This window comes from Suncus etruscus, chromosome 3 (assembly GCF_024139225.1).
Source record: "Suncus etruscus isolate mSunEtr1 chromosome 3, mSunEtr1.pri.cur, whole genome shotgun sequence".
Classification (NCBI taxonomy): Eukaryota; Metazoa; Chordata; class Mammalia; order Eulipotyphla; family Soricidae; genus Suncus; species Suncus etruscus.
In genome coordinates, this window is record NC_064850.1 from 50,941,132 (window position 1) to 50,969,021 (window position 27,890).

General features: G+C 42.7%; 1 protein-coding gene across 1 annotated transcript in view; it reads right to left on the reverse strand.

Moving 5' to 3' along the window:
- Positions 1-27,890, reverse strand: part of RAB3GAP2 (RAB3 GTPase activating non-catalytic protein subunit 2) — a 70,724-nt gene that overhangs the window by 9,951 nt on the left and 32,883 nt on the right. Inside the window, exons 9-21 of the mRNA XM_049769503.1 lie at positions 17,781-17,879; positions 12,876-13,024; positions 11,928-12,007; positions 11,720-11,809; positions 10,542-10,681; positions 9,415-9,631; positions 8,237-8,380; positions 7,712-7,794; positions 7,167-7,231; positions 6,560-6,650; positions 4,147-4,274; positions 2,075-2,288; positions 1,644-1,741 (exon numbers count right to left, since the gene is read on the reverse strand). Coding sequence (XP_049625460.1) covers positions 1,644-1,741; positions 2,075-2,288; positions 4,147-4,274; positions 6,560-6,650; positions 7,167-7,231; positions 7,712-7,794; positions 8,237-8,380; positions 9,415-9,631; positions 10,542-10,681; positions 11,720-11,809; positions 11,928-12,007; positions 12,876-13,024; positions 17,781-17,879 — 1,598 coding nt within the window. The remainder of the gene's footprint in view (positions 1-1,643; positions 1,742-2,074; positions 2,289-4,146; positions 4,275-6,559; positions 6,651-7,166; positions 7,232-7,711; positions 7,795-8,236; positions 8,381-9,414; positions 9,632-10,541; positions 10,682-11,719; positions 11,810-11,927; positions 12,008-12,875; positions 13,025-17,780; positions 17,880-27,890) is intronic.

Sequence of the window (27,890 nt, forward strand, 5' to 3'; positions counted from 1 at the left end):
CTAAGGGACCTTTCTTCTTCCACCAGATGCCTTACATTAACCTCCCTTCCCCTCCTCCCTCCCCATCCCCTCGGTAAGAGTAGAACATGGGCTTCATGAAAGCCAGAGTACTGTTCAATCCATACAGAATCAGAGGCAGCCCCAGGGACTGACAACTGAATTACCATATTTTTCATACCGTAAGACACATCCCCACCCCCGACCCCAGTGCATCTTATGGAGCAAATGCTGCCTGGAGCTGAAACCTGAGTGCAGGGGAAGAGAGCATCTAAAAACGATGCATGCGTCTTAAAGAGCGAAAAATATGGTAAGTTGTTTTTGTCTTTTCACCATGGCTGGATCTACTGCTTTGTCTTGATATATATCAAAACATGGAAAACCTTCTAGAGTGATTGTTTTGTGGGTTTTCCAGTGAATAATGTGAAAATATCATTGCTATTTTGGTGAAGAAAGTCAATTTTGTAGAGTTGATTTCACCCTAAATAAAATATGAATTTTGTTTTAAAAGATTAAAAAAAAATAAGGGTGCAGAGTGAAAACACAGTGGATAGGGCATTTGCCTTGCATGTGGCCAATCTGAATTCAATCTGGGCATCCCATAGTGTCTCCTGAGCCTGCCAGGAGTAATTTCTGAGCACTGCTAGTGTGGCCCAAAAATCAAATAAATAGGCGCAGTACACAGGACACCCCAATAATACTAGACTGCCTGGAAGTTTGAGTGAAATACTTGGGCATATCCCATGGAAGGAACAAGGGAGATGCTGGAAGTATGAGTTGGCCCTACCATGGCCACCCCAAGATACTCAGGACTTGCTTAATGGGGAGCAGGAATGTCTAACCGATTATCAGACTTGGGGCTGGGAGACAGCTCAGTGGTTAGGGCACAAGCTTTGTAGGCCTAAGCAGCATTATGTCTTCAGATCCTGGCATGGAGCCGATGGCCAGGCTAACTGAGAATTGCTGGGGGTTGGAATGGCGGGGGACCTCAGACATCCCAAGCACTGTTAGGAGCAACCCAAAAAACCCTCCAAGTTGATTTTGAAGTCATACCCTGCAGTACACAAGGGCAGCAGATACAGGCTAGTGCTCATGGTCTTTGGAGGTACTCAGGGAGCTACATGAAGTTTGGAGGGGCCAAACCTGACCTCCTGCACACCAGGCACATGCTCCAGCCTACTGAGTTAGCTCTCTGCACTCCAAGGCTAAGTATACAAGAGCAATAAGAAGAAACAGCTTTAGGGGAAGTTGGAGCAATAAGAGAGAGTACGCAGCCCAGGTTCTATCCCCAGCATCCAATATAGTTCCAAGACTGCCAGTAGTAATTTCTGAGCACAGAGCCAAGAGTAACCCCTGAGCACTGCTGGGTATGACCCCAAAACAAACAATAACAATAAAAAGTAAACAACAGGATTCAAGCAGCTTTGGAAAATCCAAATTTCCCTTTGTGTGTATGTGTATGTGTTGTGCTCCATTATTTTGTATATGCCTAGGATGACACTCAGCCCTCCTTACTGCTAAGTCCTGGCCTCAATACTCTGTCATTTATCTATAGGTTTTCACACACATTCTCTGAAACCCTTTCCACAATGGTCAACCGTGGTTGACCCCTGGCAGTCATGGATTCGGGAAGTAGGGATCCTCACCAGCAGCAATTGGGGGCTGAGCCCCGCCGCCTCCAGTGTCTGGCACATTTCCTCGGTGGAGCTCTCTCCGTGTAAACACTTCCAGAAGAAGAAACTGCCTGGTGGGGACAGGAAGGGATAAGACCTTGTCTATCATGGAGGATTCCCAATCCCTGGGACAAATACTTCTAGTACTACAAGCCGAAGCCCCTGAGGAGCTGCAGTGTTGACCGGCTTGACTGTTCCCAACAGAGAGTAAAGCTTCCCACTATCAGGCCATGGATTCAGCAGACTCATGAGGACCATAAAAACAGCCCAAAGTAACTTCTAGGGACTAAAGATTTAAACATGCACAGGACCTGGGATTCATTCCCAACTAAAAAAACGAATTGCAGTTCCTCCCCAGGCTTTCTTCTAGTAATGGGGAAAGTTTTTTTTTTTCTTCTACTCACCTAAAGCCACATATTCATCTTCACTTATCTTCTTTACACTGATGGCATCTTTCTCATACTCCAGGTATTCCAGGAATGTCTTAATGGGCAATGCACCATCTTGGTCATCAGAAAACCGAACGGTCATCCTGGTGTTCTCCTGCTTATATTTCTCCAGTAACACCTGCAGCTTACACAGCTCCTGCTCATCAAGCCTTAATAACACAGCCAAGTCCTTGAAAACACGAGAAGATTCTAGAAATAGCATGGGTCTCTTTCGGGAACCAGCCCCTTGGTTGGCCCCATCATCTGAAGTATGAGACCAAAAGTCAGCAATTTCCCCTTGACTCTACTCTTGAACCGAAGATGGTTTTATGCTGGGGTTTATCTAAACAGAAGAAACTAGTTCTAAAATCACATATAACTAGAAGGACTAAGTTTCTTCTAAGGATGTTGATGGAAAAACATAGGAACTGAGGAATTTATGAGTGTTAAGGAGACTCTGAAGACAACTGCAAGAACCTGACCCTTTACTGTGTGAAATGGCTTTACAGTGGAGGTAGTGAAGAAAAGATAGCTGTGTCAGGTATAATGGCAATCACAGAATTATTACTGTGATAGTTACAGAGGAAAAAATACTGCAATATTCTCTTTAAAAATTTGTGTCTTTTGGGGCCAGAGAGATAGCATGGAGGTAAGGTGTTTGCCTTTCATGCAGGAGGTCATCGGTTCAAATCCTGACGTCCCATATGGTCCCCCGTGCCTGCCAGGAGCAATTTCTGAGCCTAGAGCCAGGAATAACCCTTGAGCACTGCCGGGTGTGACCCAAAACACACACACACACACAAATTTGTGTCTTTTATGTTTGTTTTTGGGTCACACCTACCAGTTCTCAGGGGCTACTCCTGGCACTGCACTCAGAAATTACTCCTGGCAGGCTTGGGGGACCATATAGGATGCCAGGGATTGAGCCCAGGTCTGCCACGTGAGAGGCAATCATGCAACCCACTGTGCTATCACTCTGGTCCCCATCTATAAAAATGTTTTAAATAAAAAGTTTTGGGGATGGAGAGTTTGGGGCCTTGCACCCTGCATGGTGACAACCCAAATTCGATCTCATATAGTCCCTCTGAATCCCACCAGAAGTGAGTCCTGACCACTCAGTTAACCTAGGTGTGGCCCTAAATTCCCTCAAAATAGAGAAGTCTTGAGACTTGGTTTATCATAGCTGTGTGACAGAGGAGAGATATTCTTGGTTTCTTAGAAACTTCACTTCCTGTATCCAGAGCAAAAACTTTAAAAACAGGGGCAGAGAAATAGCATGGAAGTAGAGTGTTTGCCTTGCATGCAGCAGAAGGATGGTAATTCGAATCCCAGCATCCCATATGGTCCCCCAAGCCTGCCAAGGAGCGATTTCTGAGCATAGAGCCAGGAGTAACCCCTGAGCACTGCCGGGTATAACCCAACACCCCCCCCCAAATTTAAAAACATACTCCAGGAATGAGCTATATGGTACCCCAATATAGGTAACACAATGACAAGGTACAATCCCATGTTTCCCATAGAATAAGCACAAAGAATACTTAATACCATTATTTTAAATCCTCTTATGTAAGAACTGAGTAAAACAATTCTTATAGGCAAGCGTAAACAATCAAAATGTAATACTCTAGCATAAATTATAAATATTTAGCAGCAAGGAACACAGTACTCAGCAAGGGAGCTTGTAAAAAAGTTTATCTTCATATTTTTTAAATTTCTTCTTTGTGTTTGAGGGGTATTTATGGTATGGGAAATTGTGTCCAAAATTTTTATGATTCTTTCTTTTGAGGGGGAGCCACACCCATGGCACTCAGGAATTACTCCTGGCTTTGAGTTCAGAAATCACTTCTGGCAGGCTCAGGGGACCATATGAATTGTCAGGAATCAAACCCGGGTCCATCCTGGGTCGACCACATGCAAGGCAAACGCCCTACCACTGTGCTATCTCCCTGGCCCAATCTTTATAATTCTTGATTTCCTCTATCTTACCAAAAATACTTAAATCACAAAACATTTCAGAAATTTTAAGAGATAATTCAGGAATTACTCACATTATCAGAAAATGGTGCATCTGAATGAAAATCAAGAGAATTTAATTGACTAACAGATTCATAAAGATGGAGCAGTTTCAGCTTATTGGCACAAAACTGCAGCAATCCTTCATCAACAGATTCAGACTCTAAAAGAAAAAAAAAAGAAATATGTGAAATACTCAGAGAAACTCAAATAGTGCCTTTTAAAATTAAATTCAGTATTACACAATTCCAGGAGGCTCCACTGGATTAAACAGATGCTTAAACTTTCACAAACTTAGAAGGAAAAGACAATTTCCTAGTCATGGCAAAATGTCTAAATTGTTTAATGAAATAAGTTGTTCTAAGAAAGAGGCAGGAAAAGGGGAGAAAAAGAAGAAAATGGGGCCCGAAGAGATAGCACAGCGGCGTTTGCCTTGCAAGCAGCTGATCCAGGACCAAAGGTGGTTGGTTCGAATCCCGGTGTCCCAGATGGTCCCCCATACCTGCCAGGAGCTATTTCTGAGCAGACAGCCAGGAGTAACCCCTGAGCACCGCCGGGTGTGCCCCCCCCCCCCAAAAAAAAGAAGAAAATGGGGAATATTGTCAGCCAACACTGAAATTCAGAAATCAATGATCTTCACTCAGGGAGTGTCCAGGGTTGCAGGTGTTTGCCTTGCATGTGGCCAGTTTGAACGATCAGCACCACAGACGGTTCCAAGCATACCCCAGAGTGATCCCTGAGCACTTGGCTGGGTGTGGCACAAATCCCCAGCCCCCAAACAAAAATAATAAAGCAGTTCACAAGAGTCTGGAGCAGGTAGTACTGGGGGTCCAGTTGAGCCAGGGATGAAATGGGGGGGAGGTGTTCGGCCTTTTGGGCCAGCAGACATATAGAAGAATCTTCTCCAAGTGCCCAGAATATACAGGCATGCTGTGGGGGGGTGGAAGTGGGGGGATCCTGGCACAGTGCTCAGATGCCAATTAAACCAGAGACTGTAGGAAGAGGCTCTGAATGGAATCTCACATAGTAGCCTTTCTCAGCCAGACTTTTCCATTCCTCTCTTTTTATTTATTTATTTATTTTTGGCAGAGAAGGGGTTGGGAACTGGGCCACACCCATAGGGTACTAGGGAGAACGTGAGGTTAAATCGAAATGTAGTGAGCCTGCAGAACTATATCCCCAGTCCTTTAGGTCTTGAGATTAGCAGTTGAGAAATATCCTCATACAATCCTACCAGTTTAGATCTGGTATATACAGGCTTTAAGAAGGCAGAACTGCAAACCATCAAGAATTCTCACTGGGGCCGGGAAGGTGGCGCTAGAGGTAAGGTGTCTGCCTTGCAAGCACTAGGCTAGCGTAGGACAGACCGCGGTTCGATCCCCCGGTGTCCCATATGGTCCCCCCAAGCCAGGGGTGATTTCTGAGCGCATAGCCAGGAGTAACCCCTGAGCGTCAAACGGGTGTGGCCCAAAAACAAAAACAAACAAACAAAAAAAAAAGAATTCTCACTTAGGGCACAGTAGTAATGTAGTTCTAACCAAGGCCTTAAAGCAACTGTAAACTCAAACTTCCCAAATGATTCCCTGACATTTTCGAAAGTCTCATTTATAGGTGGGACTTCAAATGAACAATGATTTGGTTTACCCTCAGGACTGAGCAATGTCATTTGAGGATGGTTCTCAGCAGCTCCAGAAACCATATGAGGTAGTGGAGAGTGAATTTGGCTGCATACAGGGCAAATACATTAACTGCTGTATTATCACAGGGGCCCCATGATGGGAATAAGGTGCATATTGCTTTTTTTGTTTGTTTGTTTTTGGGTCACACCGGGCAGCATTCAGGGGTTACTCCTGGCTCTTCACTCAGAAATTGCTCCTGGCAGGTTGGGAGACCATATGGAATGCCAGGAATTGAATGTGGGTCTGTCCTGAGTCAGCTGCATGCAAGTTAAACACCCTACCACTGTGCTATTTCTCTGGCCCCGCATATTGCTTTTTAAAGCAATCTAAGAAGAATGCCTACTAAGGGAGTTGATCATTCACCAAAAATTTGTTTTACATTATATATATATATATATATATATATATATATATATAAAACATTGGGGCCAGAGTGATAGCACAGTGGGTAGGGCATTGCCTTGCACATGGCCAACTCACGTTCAATCCTTAGCATCCCATATGGTCCCGAGTCTGCAAGGAGTGCCCCTAGGTGTGACCCAAAAACCAAAAACCAAAAAAAGAAAAAGAAAGAAAAAGAAAGACAGACACACAGAAAGAAAAAAGAATTGATATCCAATTTGAGAGTACTTCATTAAGCCAGTTTATACTGGCTGTTATAAATATAATAGTAACCACACTGAGTTATAAATATAATAGTAACCATTTTATAATCACTTCCAGAATTTGAAATGAAACCAAAATCTCCAATCAGTGAAAATCTTATTACCTTGATTTTTAAATGTGTCCATTAAAGTCTGAAGGATATTTCTTAGACAGGAAAATGGTAAACGATCACTTGCCAAAATGCTTTCCAAAGCCTAAGGAGAGAATATTCAGCCACATTAAAGATTAGAAACAACAATTCTGTTGTCAATTTGAGATTTGCGTCTCTCCTTTCCCTCATTTCACATTTTAGAGGGATGTTCCTGACTGTGAGCTGCTTTACCCAGCAAAGAATTAATGTGATCTAGTAAGTCAACCATTACCAGTTTCAAGATGTGCCAAATAAGGCTTAAAAGAATAAGAAAAACTCCAGAGTGAGAATGAAATGCTAAGGAAGTGACTGACATCTGACAAATGTGGTCACAAAAAGGCAGGAAGAGGTAAGGCTGGCATTGAGAAGTGTCTGGTGAGTCTGCACAGATTGTGTGTGTGTGTGCATGGGGAGATTATGTATGTGTACATATATATATATACACACACACATATATATATATAGAGAGAGAGAAATATGAAAGAAATGAAAGAAGACTTTCAGTCAGTCATGTCTGCCAGGAATCCAAAAAATGTTTCTTAGGAGGATGTATAAAAACACATATTATTCACACACTTGCCTGTTTTTTGGTTGCAGGGTACTTTATATCAAGAATCAATTCCTTTATTTCTTTTTCAACCAAATCTGGAGAGAGAAAATTAAAAAAAAAAATTAATTTTACAGGTCAACTTGATTCTGGAAAAAAAAGGGGGGGGGAGAAAAGACACAAATTTGTACTATGAAGATTGTGTTCCCTGACACTGTTATGCATTTTTTTTCGGGGGGTGCTGGAGTCACACCCTACAGTGTATGTGGGCTACTCCTGGCTCTATGCTCAGAGATCATGCCCTGAGGTGCTCAGTGGCCTGGTGGTGTTGAGATAGAAGTTAGGTGGCGGCTCTCTCTTCTGCGCTCATTGTCATCAATTTTAATACTTCCTGAATTGGAACATGTTGTTCTTTCAAGAAAATATCCAGCGAAACGGACATGTGATTGCCTGTACCTCACCTAATCCCAAAATGGACTCATCACAGCTCATAAAACACGTTGGACTGTTCCAGATACGAGCCTCTAGGAACTTCTAGAATGGCCTAACAGTGCATTCTTTATCTCATGGATACCAACCAAGATTGGGAGTTTTGGCTTTCAGCAAGGCTGCTAGTTTCTTCACCAAGTGCATGTCCTTTGCGCGTTCACTCTTCTTATCACTAAAACAAGAACACAAGTTCTCAAGAGATTGGAACCGGTTTTTCTTCTAATTCTAACAAATTCCCACGCCCCTCCACTTTCTTCTCTCCCTATTTATTTATTTATTTAACTGTATTTTATTTATGTATTTTGGCTTTTGGGGCCATAGCCAGCGACACTCAGGTGTTACTCCTGGCTCTGTGCTCAGAAATCGCTCCTGGCAGGCTTCAGGGACCATATGAAATATCGAGAATCGAACCCAGGTCCATCCCAAGTCGGCTGCATGCAAGGCAAACGCCCTACCATTGTGCTATCTCTCCAGCCCCTTTTCTCCCTATTTACTAGCAAAGGTTCTCAGTCTGACAAGAGACTAACGACAGGAACAATACTTGTTATAAAGCAACAGAGAGAGACTGCACATTCCAGCAGTCCCATGGACCTGTAGCACTCACTGAGCCTTACCTCAAGGCTAGATGGAAAGGAACGTTCACTGTCTTCACGCTTCCAGACACTGGGTCTACAAGGCAGATCTGGTGTGTCTGTGGCTGCCAATTCTGACTGGTAACATTGTTTAAGCCCATTATTTTGTAACCCGGAGACAGAAGCCTAAAGAAATATGGGTCAATATGATCAAAAAAAAAAAAAAAAAAAAAAAAAAAAAAAGAAAAGAAAAGAAATAAAAAAAAAAAAAAACCTTACGAGAAAAAAATTGCCAATAAGTGGATTCATCCCAGCAATAAAGTCCTGACAGTTCAGGAGCATTATTTAGGCAAGTAAAAATACCAGTAAAACAGGCTTCTATCATTAGAGTTCAGGTTTTTTTTTTTTTTAAATGACAAAATGGGGACTGGAATGTTAATACAGCAAGAAGAGCATTTGCCTTGCATGTGGCTGACCTGGGTTCAGTCCTTGACATCTCATAGAGTCCCCTGAGCACTGCCAGGAGTGATACTGGAGTGCCAGAGTCAGGAGAAGTCTGTGGAACAGTCAGGTATGCCCCAAAATAAAAATAAAATAGATTGGGGCCAGAGAGATAGCATGGAGGTAAGGCATTTGCCTTTCATGCAGAAGTTCGGTGGTTCAAGTCCCGGCATCCCATATGGTCCTGAGCCTGCCAGGAGCAATTTCTGAGCAAAGAGCCAGGAATAACCCCTGAGCACTGCTAGGTGTGACCCAAAAACCAAAAATAAAATAAAATAGATTAAAAATGTCAGAAAATTAAACAGTAGTGCTGTATTGGCAAATGGTGCATTTGTTTCCCTTAACCTTGTCCTCAAGGATCTCAAAACTTTTCTTTTGCCCCTACAGCCTTCAAAATGAACAGGAACAAAGGGCAGTTATTTCTAAGTATGTTATGTAATGCCAGGCATCAAACCCCAAGGCTTTGCACATCCCAGGCCAAGTGCTCACTCGACTACTCAGCAATGACCTCCCCCAGACCCCTAAAGCCAACTTCACTTTGGCAGCAGCACCAAGGCCTTTGCTGTGCGATTTCTTAGTTATTCAACACTCACCCCAAAAACATGCCAGGCACACAGGCAAGAAATCTGGGCTGAAAAGTGACTCTCCAAGAAACCCCTTTTCCAGTCTGCCCATACCACCCTTCACCAGCAGGGAGAGAAGTCCCTCATGCCTCTTACCTGCAGTGTTTGCCCACGTTGAAGGCACCCACCCGGGGCCCCTGCTGTGTGCTCCACACTTCCAAGATGCCCCGGCGTGGAGCATAGATGACCAAAAACTGTGCCACACGGCTTGGGCCCTGAGCGCCCCCGAAGGGGGAAAGGTCAGCCTTGTCGGGCACCCGCTCGTGCAGGTCCTCCACAACCTGGATCCAACCCACCTGTGCATCCCGGTACCCTGCAGATAGAAGAGAATTCATCTCATCTCAGTGTCGGAAATGCTAGCAGAGCTTTAGCTCAACAGGGGGCATGTGGAGAAAAGCTAGGAAAGCATTTTGAATTTTTTTTTATTTTTTGGACAGAAAATATTTATTTTAATAAATACTGGAATCAATTGTTGTCCTTTCAAGCCCAAATATTCTGCTCTATTTGCTTCCAATCACTATATTCCTTTCAAGATAAAAGAAGTAATCAAAAAGGGGTCTCCTTTTGGACAGGGCCTATAGCTCAACTGGCAAGGCCACAAGCACCATAGGTGTGAGGCCCTGGGTTTGACCCCCAGTGCCCAGTTCATTATTTTCTGGTGGTTTTGTTTTGTTTTGATTTTGGGGCCACACCTGGTAGTGCTTGGGGATAATGCTGGCTCTGTGTCAGGAATTATTCCTATTATGACTGAAACCCAACTCAAACATGCTTGTAATCATGGTGCTTAAATAAAGATTTATTGAAAAAAAAAAAAAAAAAGAATTACTCCTGAAGGTGTGTTTGAAGGACCCTATGGGATTATGAAGAGATCAAATCTGGGTTGGCTTTGTGGAACGCAAACTCCCTTCCTGCAGTGTGATTGCTCTGCCCCTGTTTTGTTGTGTTTTAATAAGCATAGGAGGCTGAAGAAACAGTATAATGGGGAGGGTAAGCCTTGCACAAAGCTGACCCAGCTTCAATCTCTAGAACCCCATATGTTCTCTGAGCACCATCACAAGTTATCTCTAAGCCAGGAGTAACCCCTAAGCACTGCTGGGTGTGGCCCAAAACCAGAAATAAGTAAATGAAAGTAAGCATAAATCAAGGATAAGACAGTTTATCTATTTAAAGTTGTTGGTGTAATAGGTAAATTGATTTTTCATCTTGAGGTCTGTCAAATGTACCTTTCCACATGCGTATGGCAATCCCTCGAGAAACATCCAGTAAGATCACTCTGCCAAAATCATCCGTTACAGCAGCCAGCGTGTTACAGGGGGACAGACAGATACTCTCACCGCGGCGTCTAGAGTCTGGTAGCCCAAATCTGAGATTAAAAATGAAATGAGATTCAAATTCAACCTAGAAATATATGTATATATAACAAGATCATTAAATGTAGAAACAAAATGGGCTGAATCTGTCTTAATATAATTAAAGGTCTTACCAGCTGAATGGTTTGTTCATTAACCACACCTAATATCTGCAATATGGCTTGTTTAAAAATTTTGACACCATCTCCAGCACCACTTAGGGGTCACTCCTGGCAGGACCACGCACAGCACTGGACATGGGAAAGAAGACCTAGCTGCATAAAAAGCAGGCACCCCACCTCTTATCCTCTCTATCTGGTCCTCAAATGAAACCTTTCTTTTTATGGAAACTTTAAAATGCTGAGGGCTTGTCTTGCACAGAGCCAACTTGGATTGGATCACCCCATATGGTCTCCTGAGCACTGCAGGAGTGATTCCTGAGTAAAAAGCCAGGACCTGATAATGTCTTGTGTAACCCCACCTTACTTAAATAAGAACCTTTAGTGTTTATTGCACAAATGAAATATTAAGTGACATATCTTTACAAATTTCAAATAACTGAAAAACTGAAAGACTGAGATAGCTTCACATTACAAAATTTAAAACAGCATTACAGGGGGGCTGGAGAAATAGCACAGCAGCGTTTGCCTTGCAAGCAGCCGATCCAGAACCTAAGGTGGTTGGTTCGAATTCCAGTGTCACATATGTTCCCCCGTGCCTGCCAAGAGCTATTTCTGAGCAGATAGCCAGGAGTAACCCCTGAGCACCATCACAAGTTATCTCTAAGCCAGGAGTAACCACTAAGCACTGCTGGGTGTGGCCCAAAAACAAAAACAAACAAACAAACAAAAAAAGCATTACAGGGATTTCTTTTAACCAGCACAAGGGGGCAAAAGAAGCAATACAGTCTGTCCATCAGCACATAGAAACACCTGTCAACCACCAGGACATGGCAACACCCATCAGTCTCCCAGCACATGGCAATATCCGCCAGTCTACCAGCACATTTGTTTCTGCAACGCTAAAATGGGAGCAGTGCCTGGCAGACTTACCTAACAGCTAGTGGGGTAGCGGGTTCGACCTTTGGCTTCTGCTTCTGAAAGGCTTCTTCTTCATGCTTACTCTTCCAACCAAGCCAACCACTGCAGAGAAGAGAATTGGGAACAAAGCAGGGATCTTGGAGCAGCTAAGGGCAGGCTTTGAAAATGGGAACTGAAATCAAATTCAGGCAAACAAGGTCCTTTGCAGTTGTGTGATTACCTGGCCGCATTAAACAGGGCAGAAGTGAGTTTGCTGGCAACTGCAAGTGCGACATGGGACAGTAAAGGCTGGGAGCTTCCCTGGAAAACAGAATATGGGATAGAGAAGGTTTAACAGCTTCCAGAGAGATAGGAATGGGAAGCACTTTCAGGCTTGATATGGCAGGTCTTGGTTACAAAGTTCTGGAAGGTTGTCCAGACTGAACTAGCAGACTAGCAAGTATACAGTAAGGACAGAAATCTATTTCTTTCAAAGCCAAGGAAAACTGGACTGTGGATGGAAGTGATGTGATTGTTTTCTCTGTACAGTTCAGAGGCCAAACTGACCAGCAATTTACTTCATCTCTCTGATTCCCTCTTTAAACATTCACTGACTTTGCAACCATTTTTAGGGCAGGGCATGAAGCTGGCAGGAATGCTATTTTCTCTTGGTTTTGCAAACTCTGGTTCCTGAAACGGAGTTCTCATCTTCATACAAGTGTTTCTTCTCCCTCTTTCATTAGTTTTTATTTTAAAAAAAATATAGGGCAGTTTAGACAAATCAGAGGTTACCTCAAAATAAGAAATTGGACCTGCCAAATCTAACACCTAACTTTTCTCTATTTTGGAAACAATTTTCACCACTTACATCAACTCTAGCTGTCAGCCTACCTAGTCCTTACAATTCCTGATTTACTCAGCTCCCCACATGGACTACTGTCATGGTACACCCCGAGATGCAGACTCTAATGCTAATACTGACAGATGGCTCAACTGTCCAAGAATTCAGGGCAAGAAAAATAGGGACACCTGTGCTGTACTGCAGGCAGAGCCTTATGCAATGTGTCTAAACAATCAGGGGAAACTGTGCTGGCTGAAAATGATGACAAACATATCTTTCTGCCACACCCATGTGTGTCCATGTCAGAAAAACAAGTGGTCCCAGGGTTGCAGATACCAGGAGACTCACCTCTAAGGCATAAAAAAAGCCAGTGAAGGGATTGGAGCCAACAGTGATGTACTGGGACATGGCAGGGGGGCTGTTCTTGATCGCGGCATTATATCCTCCAATGTTGGATGCGGTCTTCATCTGATCAAAAGGGGACAGGGTCATGATACCTAATGATGAAACAGTAACACGTGATCGAAGGCATCTGAGGAATTGTACACGATTCCATCCAGAATTAAGTTTCACGGTAACTACTTGGTTCTCATGTTCACTTTAAAAAGCTTCCAAATACTTGGGGCCAGTGCCATAGCACAGCAGGGAGGGCATTTGCACGTGGCTGACCCAAATTTGACCCCCAGCATCCCTGAGAACAGCCAGGAATGATTTCTGAGCATAGAGTCAAGAGAAACACTTGAGTATTGCCCAAACTCCTCCCCTCCCAAATAAATAAAAGATAAAAAATTTGATGCCTTAACACTTCAATTTCAACAGACCCTAAAGAGACTGAAAGGCTAAACTGTTAGATAAATCAGGAGAGAAACTACCCTTCCCTCTTGCTGAGGCAAGTTCATAGAACAAAGCTTCAAAACCAGTTACCCATATTAGAAATAAAATCCAGGGCCTGGAGAGATAGCACAGCGGTGTTTGCCTTGCAAGCAGCCGATCCAGGACCAAAGGTGGTTGGTTCGAATCCCGGTGTCCCATATGGTCCCCCGTGCCTGCCAGGAGCTATTTCTGAGCAGACAGCCAGGAGTGACCCCTGAGCACCGCCGGGTGTGGCCCCCCCAAAAATAAAATAAAATAAAATAAAATAAAATCCAGGTTTGATTTAGAAGATTGAACAAAGATAATTTAGTAGGAGCTATGTGGCCTGTATTTGGGCAGCACCACAGGGCAGCTCGGGATCAGCTTATTTACCCAAGGTGGAAGTGGCTGTCTGCGTTAACAGAGAATTAGGCCCTGGCAGCAGGAATCTAGACAAGCTTTACTACAGACTTTCTCTCTTCCAAACACCCCAACAGGCCAAATTCAATTATCTCTTGCTCAGTGCTCAGTGGCTTCTAGCACATGTAAATGACCTAAATCCCTGTTCATGTTATCGATGACCTTAAAAATCTTAATTCTTCCCTATAGTCTGGACCTAACTCCCACATGACCTCCAGGACACACACACACACACACACTCTGGACACACACACACACACACACACACACACACACACACACACTCTGGACCTAACTCCCACATGGTCTCCAGGACAAACTCCCATATGCTCTCCAGGACACACAAACACACACACACACTCTGGACACACACACACACACACACACACACACACACACACACACACACACACACACACTCTGGACCTAACTCCCACATGCTCTCCAGGACAAACTCCCACATGCTCTCCAGGACACACACACACACACACACACACACACTCTGGACACACACACACTCTGGACCTAACTCCCACATGCTCTCCAGGACAAACTCCTACATGCTCTCCAGGACACACACACACACATACACACACTCTGGACACACACACACACACACACACATACACTCTGGACACACACAAACACTCTGGACCTAACACACACACACACACTCTGGACCTAACTCCCACATGCTCTCCAGGACACACACACACACAGAGGCCTGAGCTGAGATGATACCTGTTTGACTAGCCAAGACATACACACACACACAAACACACACACACGCCTGAGCTGAGATGATGCCTATTTAAATAGCCAAAACTACTTATTCTCTCAGTGTGAGACCTAGGCCAGATCCGTTCCTGCATTCTCAGTGCCAGGGACTCTTAGGCACCCAGAACAACTGGGTTACTTGTCAAAACAGGCACTGCCAAGTGTTCCCACACCTTGTTTCAACCCGTTTCACTTCCTAATCACAGAGAGTCGCTCTTTCTGTCTTTTCTCCTGATGTCCAACTTCACGAGCCTTCAAATGCTGGCTGCAAACACAATATGCTTCTCTCTCTCCTCCGCTGGTCTGGAAATGTTCCTTCTCTGAGAGGCTGTTCTGGGCTCACTCTCCATGCCTGAGCTCCCCATAAACAAGTATCTCACTTGCTAGGCTATGTGGTTCTGTCTTAAACACATTTCCTCTCTCTCCTTTCACATCTTTCTAGAAGTTTTAATCAAACAAAACAAACTACCTTGCTTTACCATTTTACCTCCTGAAATTCTTTTCTGTGAGGGAAGGAGATGGACCCACTATATTCTAGGCTGGATATTCCCTGTCTCTGGTGGCCGAGATAGGTTGAGTAGAGAGGAGAAGACTTGCTTTGCCTAAGCCAATTTCCTTTGATCCCCTTAACCAGCTCCTATAACAAGGCTGGTTTGTTGGCCCAGAGGAGGGGACAGAGCATAGGCCAGCCTGGGCCCTGAAAGGAGCAAAGGGGTGGATTGTGAGCACAAGAACAAGGTGGACAGAGGCTCCAAGGGAAAACAGGAACACGGACAGGGTCCAAGAGGAGAATAACCATCCGTCTTTTGGAAAAGTCCTACTTCTAAGACTAAGGGTGCCTGAACCTCACTCTCAAATGTACCCAATGTGTATGTGTGTTGGGGGTGTATGGGTGTTGGCCTGTCAGTCCAGCCTGCATCATGCTGGACAATTCTGCCACTGCAAACAGAAGACTATAAGGCAGCACTGGAGGCAACAATGCCCCCTTCCCAAAGCTTCAAAAGTTGGGATACCTGTAATTTACTTCCTCCAGCTAGGGCCCAGGGCCACTCCTGGTTGGTGGAGGTGGTAGGGAGAGTGGACTTCCCCTGCTTTCTGGATTGAGTCACCCCAGATGAATCACTTCGCCCCAATGAATGCTAAGTCTCAGTGTCAGCATCAGGAAGACATGTGTGTCTATGTAAAGTGGGAACACCAAGGGGCAGGGGAGTAGGGCAGTGACTGAGGGAAGGCAAGATCAAGGAGGGCAGCTCCAGGAGAGAACTGTGTATATGGTGTAGATAAGAGGAATAGGAATGAGGAATCTCATTCAGCAGTGCCCACTTGGACACTGCCTTTAGTAGTGACACTGGGCTTACATGGCAATCGATGCCTCTGACCAAAAATAAAGCAGTAAGAAGAAAAGACCAACTGATATGGCAATTAAGTCTATTTTTTTGCAGAAATACCTTTAAGTCAAACCATGTGTAACTAATAACTATAAAATTTGTATAGTAATACCACTGTGCCCAGAAATAAAATCTATGGTGATTTGAAAGTGGGAGCAAATGTTGCACCAAATGATTTTCTTTTCATGTAACCATGAACATTGCCAAAAATGAAAATAGGGGCCGGTGAGGTGGCACTAGAGGTAAGGTGTCTGCCTTGCAAGCGCTAGCCAAGGAAGAACCGCGGTTAGATTCCCCCGGCGTCCCATATGGTCCCCCCAAGCCAGGGGCAATTTCTTTTTTTTTTTTTTTAATTTTTATTGTGATCACAATGACTTACATATCTTTCATAGTAGTATTTTAAGTACATATTAACATTGAATCAGGGGAATACCCATCACCAAATTTGTCCTCCCCCATCCCAGATCCCTTTCTGCAACCTATATATCCCACCATCACCCCCCAGGCTGCTAGAGTAGGTGGACCCCTCTTTGTCTAGCTCACTATTAGTGGTCATATATCTGTTTGGTCCTGGTACCCTTCCTTGTTACCCCCTCTATTTAAGAGGCGGAGCTAGATAAATCGAGTTATGTGGTTTTGTTTGAAGGAAAGAAAAGCAATAGAATGGGGTACAAAATAAGAAAAAATGGGCCCGGAGAGATAGCACGGCGGCGTTTGCCTTGCAAGCAACCGATCCAAGACCAAAGGTGGTTGGTTCGAATCCCGGTGTCCCATATGGTCCTCCGTGCCTGCCAGGAGATATTTCTGAGCAGACAGGCAGGAGTAACCCCTGAGCACCGCTGGGTGTGGCCCCAAAACCAAACCAAACCAAACCAAAACAAAACAAACAAAATTAGAAAAAATTAAAAAAAAAAAAAGAAGTCAAATACTTTGAAAATGAGCGGAGACCTTCTAGACTCTAGAGCAATGGTCCTCAAACTACGGCCCGCGGGCCACATATTGTATTTATTCCCATTTTGTTTCTTCACTTCTAAATAAGATATATGCAGTGTGCATAGAAATTTGTTAATAATTTTTGTTTTTACTATAATCTGGCTCTCCAACAGTCTGAAGGACAGTGAACTGGCCCCCTGTTTAAAAAGTTTGAGGACCCCTGCAGTCTAGAGGCTTTCAACCTCAGTTTGAGAGAGGACATGAAAAAGGTAATTGAAACACTACAACAATACAGAAAGAAATATCAAATTAAATATCCAGTGAGCACTACAGCAATAAAGACAAGCACCACACAATAGTCTCGGTTCTGAAATCAAATCATGCCGGAGTGCAAAAAGAAAGAGAAAGATAAGATAAAATAAAATAAAATGAAATAAAATTGGAGATATCAACTTCAATATCTACGCCAAAATAAATATGTCAAAAAAATCGATCAATCAATAAATAAATGTGTGGAAAGATGATTATTTTGTGTGTTTTTTTTCTTTTTCCCCCTGAATAGGCACATTAAGTATTGGGGATATTATAGAGGGAATTCCCTTGGCCTAGGAGTTATAGGATTTCTCCACCCCTGTAGTATACTGTCATGGGATAATTGTAGACTCCTTGCATGATCACTTGCACTCTGTGCTTTGGTGGTGTATGGGCCAGGGGCAATTTCTGAGCGCTTAGCCAGGAGTAACACCTGAGCATCAAACGGGTGTGGCCCGAAAAACCAAAAAAAAAAAAAAAATACTTCAGAGTATAATAAGTAAATTCCATTTAAAGAAAACAATAAAAAATTAATACTTTTTTATATTGAAGTTGAACTCATTATGCTTACCAATACTAGCATGATCAATAACGGTGTCAATATCTTGCAAACCCCATTTCTTATAAGCTAGCGGTGGGGGCTGAATATTCTCATTGCCTGAGGCTGCAGCTGTTCAAGATAAAGATGAGAAATTTCAAAGTTAATGGTATATATAGATCAAGTTTTTTTTTTTTTTTTTAGAACCTTTTCTTTTTTTTTTTTTCATCACCAGTGCAACATTCCCATCACCAATGTTCCAAGTCTCCCTCCTCCCCACCCGACCCCCGCCTGTACTCTAAACAGGTTCTCAATTTCCCTCATACATTCTCATTATTAGGACAGTTCAAAATGTAGTTATTTATCCAACTAAACTCATCACTCTTTGTGATGAGCTTCCTGAGGTGAGCTGGAACTTCCAGCTCTTTTCTCTTTTGTGTCTGAAAGTTATTATTGCAAGAATGTCTTTCATTTTTCTTAAAACCCATAAATGTGTGAGACCATTCTGCATTTTTCTCTCTCTCTCTGACTTATTTCACTCAGCATAATAGATTCCGTGTACATCCATGTATAGGAAAATTTCATGACTTCATCTCTCCTGACAGCTGCATAATATTCCATTGTGTATATGTACCACAGTTTCTTTAGCCATTCGTCTGTTGAAGGGCATCTTGGTTGTTTCCAGAGTCTTGCTATGGTAAATAGTGCTGCAATGAATATAGGTGTAAGGAAGGGGTTTTTGTATTGTATTTTTGTGTTCCTAGGGTATATTCCTAGGAGAGGTATAGCTGGATCATATGGGAGCTCGATTTCCAGTTTTTGGAGGAATCTCCATATCGCTTTCCATAAAGGTTGAACTAGACGGCATTCCCACCAGCAGTGGATAAGAGTTCCTTTCTCCCCACATCCCCGCCAACACTGTTTATTCTCATTCTTTGTGATGTGTGCCATTCTCTGTGGTGTGAAGTGGTATCTCATCGTTGTTTTGATTTGCATCTCCCTGATGATTAGTGATGTGGAGCACTTTTTCATGTGTCTTTTGGCCATCTGTATTTCTTCTTTGTCAAAGTGTCTGTTCATTTCTTCTCCCCATTTTTTGATGGGATTAGATGTTTTTTTCTTGTAAAGTTCTGTCAGTGCCTTGTATATTTTGGAGATTAGCCCCTTATCTGATGGGTATTGGGTGAATAGTTTCTCCCACTCAGTGGGTGGCTCTTGTATCTTGGGCACTACTTCCTTTGAGGTGCAGAAGCTTCTCAGCTTAATATATTCCCATCTGTTAATTTCTGCTTTCACTTGCTTGGAGAGTGCAGTTTCTTCCTTGAAGATGCCTTTAGCCTCAATGTCCTGGAGTGTTTTACCTACGTATTGTTCTATATATCTTATGGTTTTGGGGCTGATATCGAGGTCTTTAATCCATTTGGATTTTACCTTCGTACATGATGTTAGCTGGGGGTCTAAGTTCAATTTTTTGCAAGTGGCTACCCAGTTTTGCCAACACCACTTGTTGAAGAGGCTTTCTTTGTTCCATTTAGGATTTTTTGCTCCTTTATCAAAAATTAGATGATTGTATGTCTGGGGAACATTCTCTGAGTATTCAAGCTTATTCCACTGATCTGAGGGCCTGTCTTTATTCCAATACCATGCTGTTTTAATAACTATTGCTTTGTAGTAAAGTTTAAAGTTGGGGAAAGTAATTCCTCCCATATTCTTTTTCCCAATGATTGCTTTAGCTATTCGAGGGTGTTTATTGTTCCAAATAAATTTCAAAAGTGCCTGGTCCACTTCTTTGAAGAATGTCATGGGTATCTTTAGGGGGATCGCATTAAATCTGTACAGTGCTTTGGGGACTATTGCCATTTTAATGATGTTAATCCTGCCAATCCATGAGCAGGGTATATGCTTCCATTTCCGCGTGTCCTCTCTTATTTCTTGGAGCAGAGTTTTATAGTTTTCCTTGTATAGGTCCTTCACATTTTTAGTCAAGTTGATTCCAAGATATTTGAGTTTGTGTGACACTATAGTGAATGGAGTTGTTTTCTTAATGTCCATTTCTTCCTTATTAGTATTGGTGTATAGGAAGGCCATTGATTTTTGTGTGTTAATTTTGTAGCCTGCCACCTTGCTATATGAGTCTATTGTTTCTAGAAGCTTTTTGATAGAGTCTTTGGGGTTTTCTAAGTAGAGTATCATGTCATCTGCAAACAGTGAGAGCTTGACTTCTTCCTTTCCTATCTGGATTCCCTTGATATCCTTTTCTTGCCTAATCGCTATAGCGAGTACTTCAAGTGCTATGTTGAATAGAAGTGGTGAGAGAGGACAGCCTTGTCTTGTGCCAGAATTTAGAGGAAAGGCTTTCAGTTTTTCTCCATTGAGGACAATATTTGCCTCTGGCTTGTGGTAGATGGCCTTAACTATATTGAGAAAGGTTCCCTCCATTCCCATCTTGCTGAGAGTTTTGATCAAGAATGGGTGTTGGACCTTGTCAAATGCTTTCTCTGCGTCGATTGATATGATCATGTGATTTTTATTTTTCTTGCTGTTGATGTTGTGTATTATGTTGATAGATTTACGGATGTTAAACCAGCCTTGCATTCCTGGAATGAAACCTACTTGATCGTAGTGGATGATCTTCTTAATGAGGCATTGAATCCTATTTGCCAGGATTTTGTTGAAGATCTTTGCATCTGCATTCATCAGCGATATTGGTCTGTAATTTTCTTTTTTCGTAGCATCTCTGTCTGGTTTAGGTATCAAGGTAATGTTGGCTTCATAAAAGCTATTTGGAAGTTTTCCTGTTTTTTCAATTTCATGAAAGAGTCTTGCCAGGATTGGTAGTAGTTCCTCTTGAAAGGTTTGAAAGAATTCATTAGTAAATCCATCTGGGCCTGGGCTTTTGTTTTTGGGCAGACATTTGATTACTTTCTTAATTTCCTCAATAGTAATGGGTGTGTTTAGATATGCTACATCCTCTTCATTCAATCGTGGAAGATTATAAGATTCCAAAAATTTATCCATTTCTTCCAGGTTTTCATTTTTAGTGGCATAGAGTTTCTCAAAGTAGTTTCTGATTACCCTTTGAATCTCTACCATATCAGTAGTGATCTCTCCTTTTTCATTCCTAATACGAGTTATCAAGTTTCTCTCTCTTTCTTTCTTTGTTAGTTTTGCCAGTGGTCTATCAATCTTGTTTATTTTTTCAAAGAACCAACTTCTGCTTTCGTTGATCTTTTGGATGGTTTTTCTGGTTTCCACTTCATTGATTTCTGCTCTCAGCTTTGTTATTTCCTTCTGCCTCCCTATTTTTGGATCCTTTTGTTGAGCACTTTCTAATTCTATGAGCTGCGTCATTAAGCTATTCAGGTATGCCCCTTCTTCTTTCCTGATGTGTGCTTGCAAAGCTATAAATTTTCCTCTCAGTACTGCTTTTGCTGTGTCCCATAGGTTCTGATAAATTGTGTCTCCATTGTCATTTGTTTTCAGGAAGGTTTTGATTTCCTCTTTGATTTCATCTCGGACCCACTGATTATTCAGTATGAGGCTATTTAACTTCCAGGTGTTAAAATTTTTCTTCTGTGTCCCTTTGTAGTTTATATATAATTTCAGGGCTTTGTGGTCAGCAAAGGCAGCCTGCAAAATTTCTATCCTCTTGATATTATGGAGATATGTTTTGTGTGCTAACATGTAGTCTATCCTAGAGAATGTCCCATGTACATTAGAGAAAAATGTGTATCCAGGCTTCTGGGGGTGGAGTGTCCTGTATATATCTACTAGGCCTCTTACTTCCATTTCTCTCCTCAGGTCTAGTATATTCTTGTTGGGTTTCAGTCTGGTTGACCTGTCTAGTGTTGACAATGCCGTGTTGAGGTCTCCCACAATTATTGTGTTGTTATTGATATTATTTTTCAGATCTGTCAACAGTTGTATTAAATATTTTGCTGGCCCCTCATTCGGTGCATATATGTTTAGGAGGGTGATTTCTTCCTGCTGTACATATCCCTTGATTAATACAAAATGTCCATCTTTGTCTCTTACTACTTTCCTAAGTATAAAGTATAAAGTATAAAGACCGAACTCTGCTGGATCTCAGATGCCAGCACCCTTCTGCCTCTCTACTCTGCTGTCCTGCATTTTCGGCCTGATTTCACCCTTGGTGCGGCTCATCAGCCAGCCTGCTTTCCTGTGAGCTTTCCGGGGAGTCTGCCTTCCCGTGAGCCTTCCTTGGAGGTGAGCCGACACGCCCAGAAAGGGAGGAGCCACCGAACTCTGCTGGATCTCAGATGCCAGAACCCTTCTGCCTCTCTACTCTGCTGTCCTGCATTTTCGGCCTGATTTCACCCTTGGTGCGGCTCATCAGCCAGCCTGCTTTCCTGTGAGCTTTCCGGGGAGTCTGCCTTCCCGTGAGCCTTCCGTGGAGGTGAGTCGACACGCCCAGAAAGGGAGGAGCCACTGAACTTCGCTGGATCTCAGATGCCAGCACCCTTCTGCCTCTCTACTCTGCTGTCCTGCATTTTCGGCCTGATTTCACCCTTGGTGCGGCTCATCAGCCAGCCTGCCTTCCTGTGAACTTTCCGGGGAGTCTGCCTTCCCGTGAGCCTTCCGTGGAGGTGAGTCGACACGCCCAGAAAGGGAGGAGCCACTGAACTTCGCTGGATCTCAGATGCCAGCACCCTTCTGCCTCTCTACTCTGCTGTCCTGCATTTTTGGCCTGATTTCATCCTGGGTGCAGCCCATCTGCCAGCCTGCCTTCCTGTGAGCCTTCCGTGGAGGTGAGTCGACACGCCCAGAAAGGGAGAAGCCAGAGGAGCACGGTTGCTCCGCTCCCCTTCGCGACGGTGCACAGCATTTAGCCAATGAATACAATCACAACACGTAGAAAAACACGCAGTACTTGTGTGACAATGGGGAAACAACATGGGCCAGTGCCAGACATAGAGAATGAAGATGGCAACTCTGATGACTTGAACATGATCAACCACCTAGTCAGTCTCTCAGATAAGGAGTTTAGAGTTGCAATATGGAACATGTTCAAAGAACTCAAACAAAGTATAGAAGAGAAAACTAAAAAGAATCAGGAGAATATGAAGATAGAAATGAGAAAACTCCAAACGGAAATTTCAGATCAAATAACAGGTCTGAGAAACTCAGTAGATGAATTGAAGAAAAACATGTTTGAGATTTCCCACAGGTTAACAGCAGCTGAGGATAGAATCAGTACACTGGAAGATGAGATACATAACAATTACATACAGCAGAAGAAATTGGAAAAAAGCCTCAAAGCAAATGATCAAACAATGGAAAAATTACTCAAAGAATGGGAACAGATGAAAATAGAAGTCTATGATAAGCTCAACAGAAACAACTTAAGAATCATTGGAGTCCCAGAGACTCAGGAAGAAAATCTCCGGGAAGAATCAACAGTCAAGAACATCATTAAAGAGAAACTACCAGAGATAATGAATACATGTGATCAAATCCTGCATGCCCGAAGAGTGCCAACTAAAAGAGACCCCAGAAAAAACACCCCAAGACACATTCTAGTCACAATGACGAATCCCATAGATAGAGACAGAATTCTGAAAGCAGCAAGATCGAAAAGAGAAATTACATTTAAGGGAACATCCTTGAGATTTACTGCAGACCTGTCACCAGAAACACTCAAGGCCAGAAGGCAGTGGTGGGACATAGTGACAAAACTCAATGAAATAAATGCTTCGCCTAGAATACTGTACCCAGCAAAACTCACTTTTAGGTTTGAAGGAACAATACATAGTTTCACAGACAAACAACAGCTCAAAAACTTCACAGACTCAAAACCATTCTTAAAAGAAAAACTGAACGGCATACTTTAAGACAAGGCTTACCAACAAACACACCAAACTTTAATATAAAGATGGCACTAACTCCCAGGACAATTCTTTCTCTCAATGTCAATGGACTAAATGCACCAGTTAAGAGACACAGAGTGGCTAAATGGATCAAAAAACTCAATCCAACCTTCTGCTGCCTACAAGAAACGCACCTGAATAGTCAGAACAAACATAGACTCAAAATAAAAGGCTGGAGGAAAATCATCCAAGCAAACAACACCCAAAAAAAAGCAGGAGTGGCCATATTAATATCAGATGATGCAAACTTTATACTTAGGAAAGTAGTATAGATCAAGTTTTAACCCCAAAATCATTTTAACATATTACATGATTCAGTAAGGAATAAGGAGAAAGGAGATGTCTTAAACAAGACCTAAAGTGCTGTGATGAGTATTGTCACAAGACAACACACATCTGGCCTTTCCAGGAGAGTCTGGGGTCTCTCAGCAGGGGAAACTATTCAAAAGTGAGTTTTGAGGGCCCGGAGAGATAGCACAGCGGTGTTTGCCTTGCAAGCAGCCAATCCCAGACCAAAGGTGGTTGGTTGGAATCCCAGTGTCCCATATGGTCTCCTGTGCCTGCCAGGAGCTATTTCTGAGCAGACAGCCAGAAGTAACCCCTGAGCAATGCCGGGCGTGGCCCAAAAACCAAAAAAAAAAAAAAGAGTGAGTTTTGACTCCTTCAAGAAACTAATATAGACTCAACCAACAACCAAGGCCCAATAAGCAAGTTACCTCTTCATGAAAGAAATTCCTAGAAATAGCTGCCAGGCAGACTCAATGGGAAACAAACAAATGTGCCTGGCAGGGGCATATGCCCAGCAAGCTCTGTAAAGCTCAAGTCAAAACAAGTGATGATGGCCAGGCTGAACAATAAAGCCGATAGCACCAGCAATGCCAGGGAGAATGGAGGGAAGGCCAGGAAGGAAAGGAGAGGTTTGTGTCTGCCAACATAGACATGCACAAGGGCCCATTTGTCAGAAATCCCCCTCATGGGACCGGATAGCACATCAGTAGGGCAATTACCTTGCATGCAGCCAACCCAGGAAGGGCCCAATTTGATCCCTGGCATCCCATATGGTTCCCCCATCTAGGGGCGGTTTCTGAGTGCAGAGCCAGGAGTAATCCCTGAGCACCACTGGGTATGGCCCAAATAATCAATCAACCAGTCAATTAATAAAGTTAAAAAAAAACCCTCACACTATGTATTTGAATCATGTTGAATTCTTGGGATGTTCTGGTAAGTGAAGAAAGGCACTTAGATATGGGCAATGCAACCTTTTACAAGCTTTAGTTTTCAATATAAAAAAAAATTTTTTTTCTTTTTCTTCTATTTGCAAAATGAAAGTCTGAACTTTCATTTTGTGGTAAGTGGGCAAGTTTGTTTTTAGACCATTCATAACAAGAGGGCACTAAATGACTTGGTACTTCATGGGCAAGTATATATTGAAAATATACAAGGTACTGTCTCCTGGAGCCACTCAGGCCGAAAGGCCAAGAAAGACGGAGTGAGTGAAAACTGGCTATCAGGGAGCCAGCCAGAGAGCTGACTCCTTTGTCTGTGGAGGAGTCCGCCCTGCTGTGAGATTGGTGACTGCGAGAAGCTGAAGGGACCTGTTGGCTTTGCGTGTTTCTCTTCTCTGATCTCCTGAAGCTTTCCTCACAGGGCTAGGAAGGGCCCAAAAAAACTGTCTCCTGGAGGTCCCAGAAGAGCATGGCCACTCCACTTCACTTTGCAGCTGCGCACTTTTTCTACTAATGAACCCCACCATAACACGCAGGAAAAAAAAATCACACTATAAGCATGACAATGGGGAAACCTTGCAGGCAAACACTATGTGCAGAGAATGAAGATGATAGCTTTGATGACCCAAAAAATATCAACCATCTGATTAACCTCTCAGATAAGGAGTTTAGAATAGAAATATGGAAGATCTTCATGGAAATCAAAGAAAACATAGCTCTAGCTGAACAGAAGACAAAGATAGAAATCAGAAAACAATGATGAGGTACCATCTCACACCAAAGAGACTGGCACACATCACAAAGAACAAGAACAATCAGTGCTGGCGGGCATGTGGAGAAACAGAAACTCTTATTCACTGCTGGTGGGAATGCTGTCTAGTCCAGCCTTTATGGAAAACAATATGAATATTCCTCAAAAAACTGGAAATTGAGCTCCCATTATCATCCAACTATAGCACCCCTAGGGATATAGCCTAGAACACAAAAACACAATTCAAAAATTCCTTTCTCACACCTATATTCATTGCAGCGCTATTTACAATAACCAGACTCTGGAAATAACCAAGATGTCCTTTAATAGATAAATGACTAAAGAAGCTGTGGTACATATACACAATGAAATATTATGCCGCCGTCAGGAGATGAAGTTATGAAATATTCCTATATGTGGATGTACATGGAATCTATTATGCTGAGTGAAATAAGTCAGAGGGAGAGAGATAGACACAGAATAGTCTCACTAATGAATGGATTTTAAGAAAAATTAAGGATATTACTGTAATAATGCCCAGAGACAATAGAGATGAGGGCTGGAAGGACCAGTTCATAATATGAAGCTCATCACAAAGACTGGTGAGTGCAATTAGGGAAATAACTACACTAACAACTATCATGACAACCTTAATGAGTGAGAGAAGCAAAATGCCTGTCTCAAATACAGGCAGGGGTTGGGAAGGAGGGAGGGGGGCATTGTTGGTGGAATGTTGCACTGGTGAAGGGGGGGGGGGGTATTTTGTTTATGACTGAAACCCAATTACAATCATGCTTGTAATCATGGTGCTTAAATAAAGATTTTTATAAAAAAAATAATACTAATAAAAATAAAACAAAATAAAAAATATGACTTTATGGAACTAGTGAACACCTCAGAGCTGGCAACACCAACTGTAGCAGAATGTGTATTATTGGTCCATTATGTTGCTAGAACTCTTCCAGACAGAAACTCACTGGTCTCTTTGGGCTTTTCTACAAATGGGGCCTACTTTAAATGCTCCCAAGATAAAAAGAACCTTGGTGGATTAAATCTGAACACTTGGATTATGACAATATGTATAAAAATTCAAAACAAATTCTAACTTAAGAGAAAAGCTTGTTACATTAAAAACATATAAGACTTCAGAATTTGATCATATCAACCATCACAACTTTTTTCTATTGTTATTTAAGACTTATATTTTTCTTTCCTCTAGAAGAAACATCATTTTACATTTGAGCTCTGGCTTCATGATCCCCACCATGAATTGACCTACAGTTTCACGGACTTGTCAGTTATTGTCTGTAACTTGTCTTTCAAAAATGGTCACAAAGGTCTCCTTAACCAAGCCCAATAGATCAAAGGGAAGCTGGAATTTTCACTTCTGCTTTTCTTCCCCTAAGTTTATTATCTTTAAAACTGGAGATCAGTGGTCTAAATTTTGCCAGCAGAAGTTTGCCTTCTTAGTGGCACAGAAGTCACTGAGATCTTAAATTTGATAAAAGGAAATAGTGGTGATAAGAGAGAGATTTTTTGGTCTGCACTGAGAGCAATGATCCATTTCAGTGGAGGACCCGATTCCCAGAGGCTTGAGATTCACTCTCAGCCCTGCTTGGTTCCCTGAGCACTACCAGGTGTGACCTTCCAGCATAGAGCCAGGGACAGCATCCTTATTCACAAACCACCATCCTCTTCCTGTGATAAAAATGGCTTCTTTGCACATGTTTCCCCATCTCCCAAATCTGAAAATAATGCAGCTGCCAGTATATCCATGTTCTATTTAGGCTCTCACTTTCCTCCAGTCAAAAGGATTCCAAGTTAGTCCAAGGAAGCCAGTCGGGATTCCCTATAGATCTAACATAGAAAAAAACCTCCCTGTGTGGTAGCAGTGTCACTTTTGAAGGGAGTTGAAGAGTGTGAACTCATGGGGTTTCGGGAGGTTGGTGGGGCAGCCTCTGACTGAGTGGGAAACTTGGTTTCTCAGCTCTATCTAAGTGAACTCCACAGACCGATGCTGATTCCCCATAGAATCCCAGATCTGTCTATGGCCACCAAGATGCACTGTTGAGTAGATGGTCTGTTTATCTGATGCTGGGCACCATCCACTATGGTCTGGAAGGTAGCTGATGACTCTTACTTAGCAGTTGACCCACCAATGCCTGGCTTACTCTATAGTTCTGGCACCCTCTTAAAGATAGCCCTGATACCTTTGAACTGAGGAGATATATGTAATCAGTTTTGATTTAAGTCAGCTACAGGAAAGCTAACAGTAGAT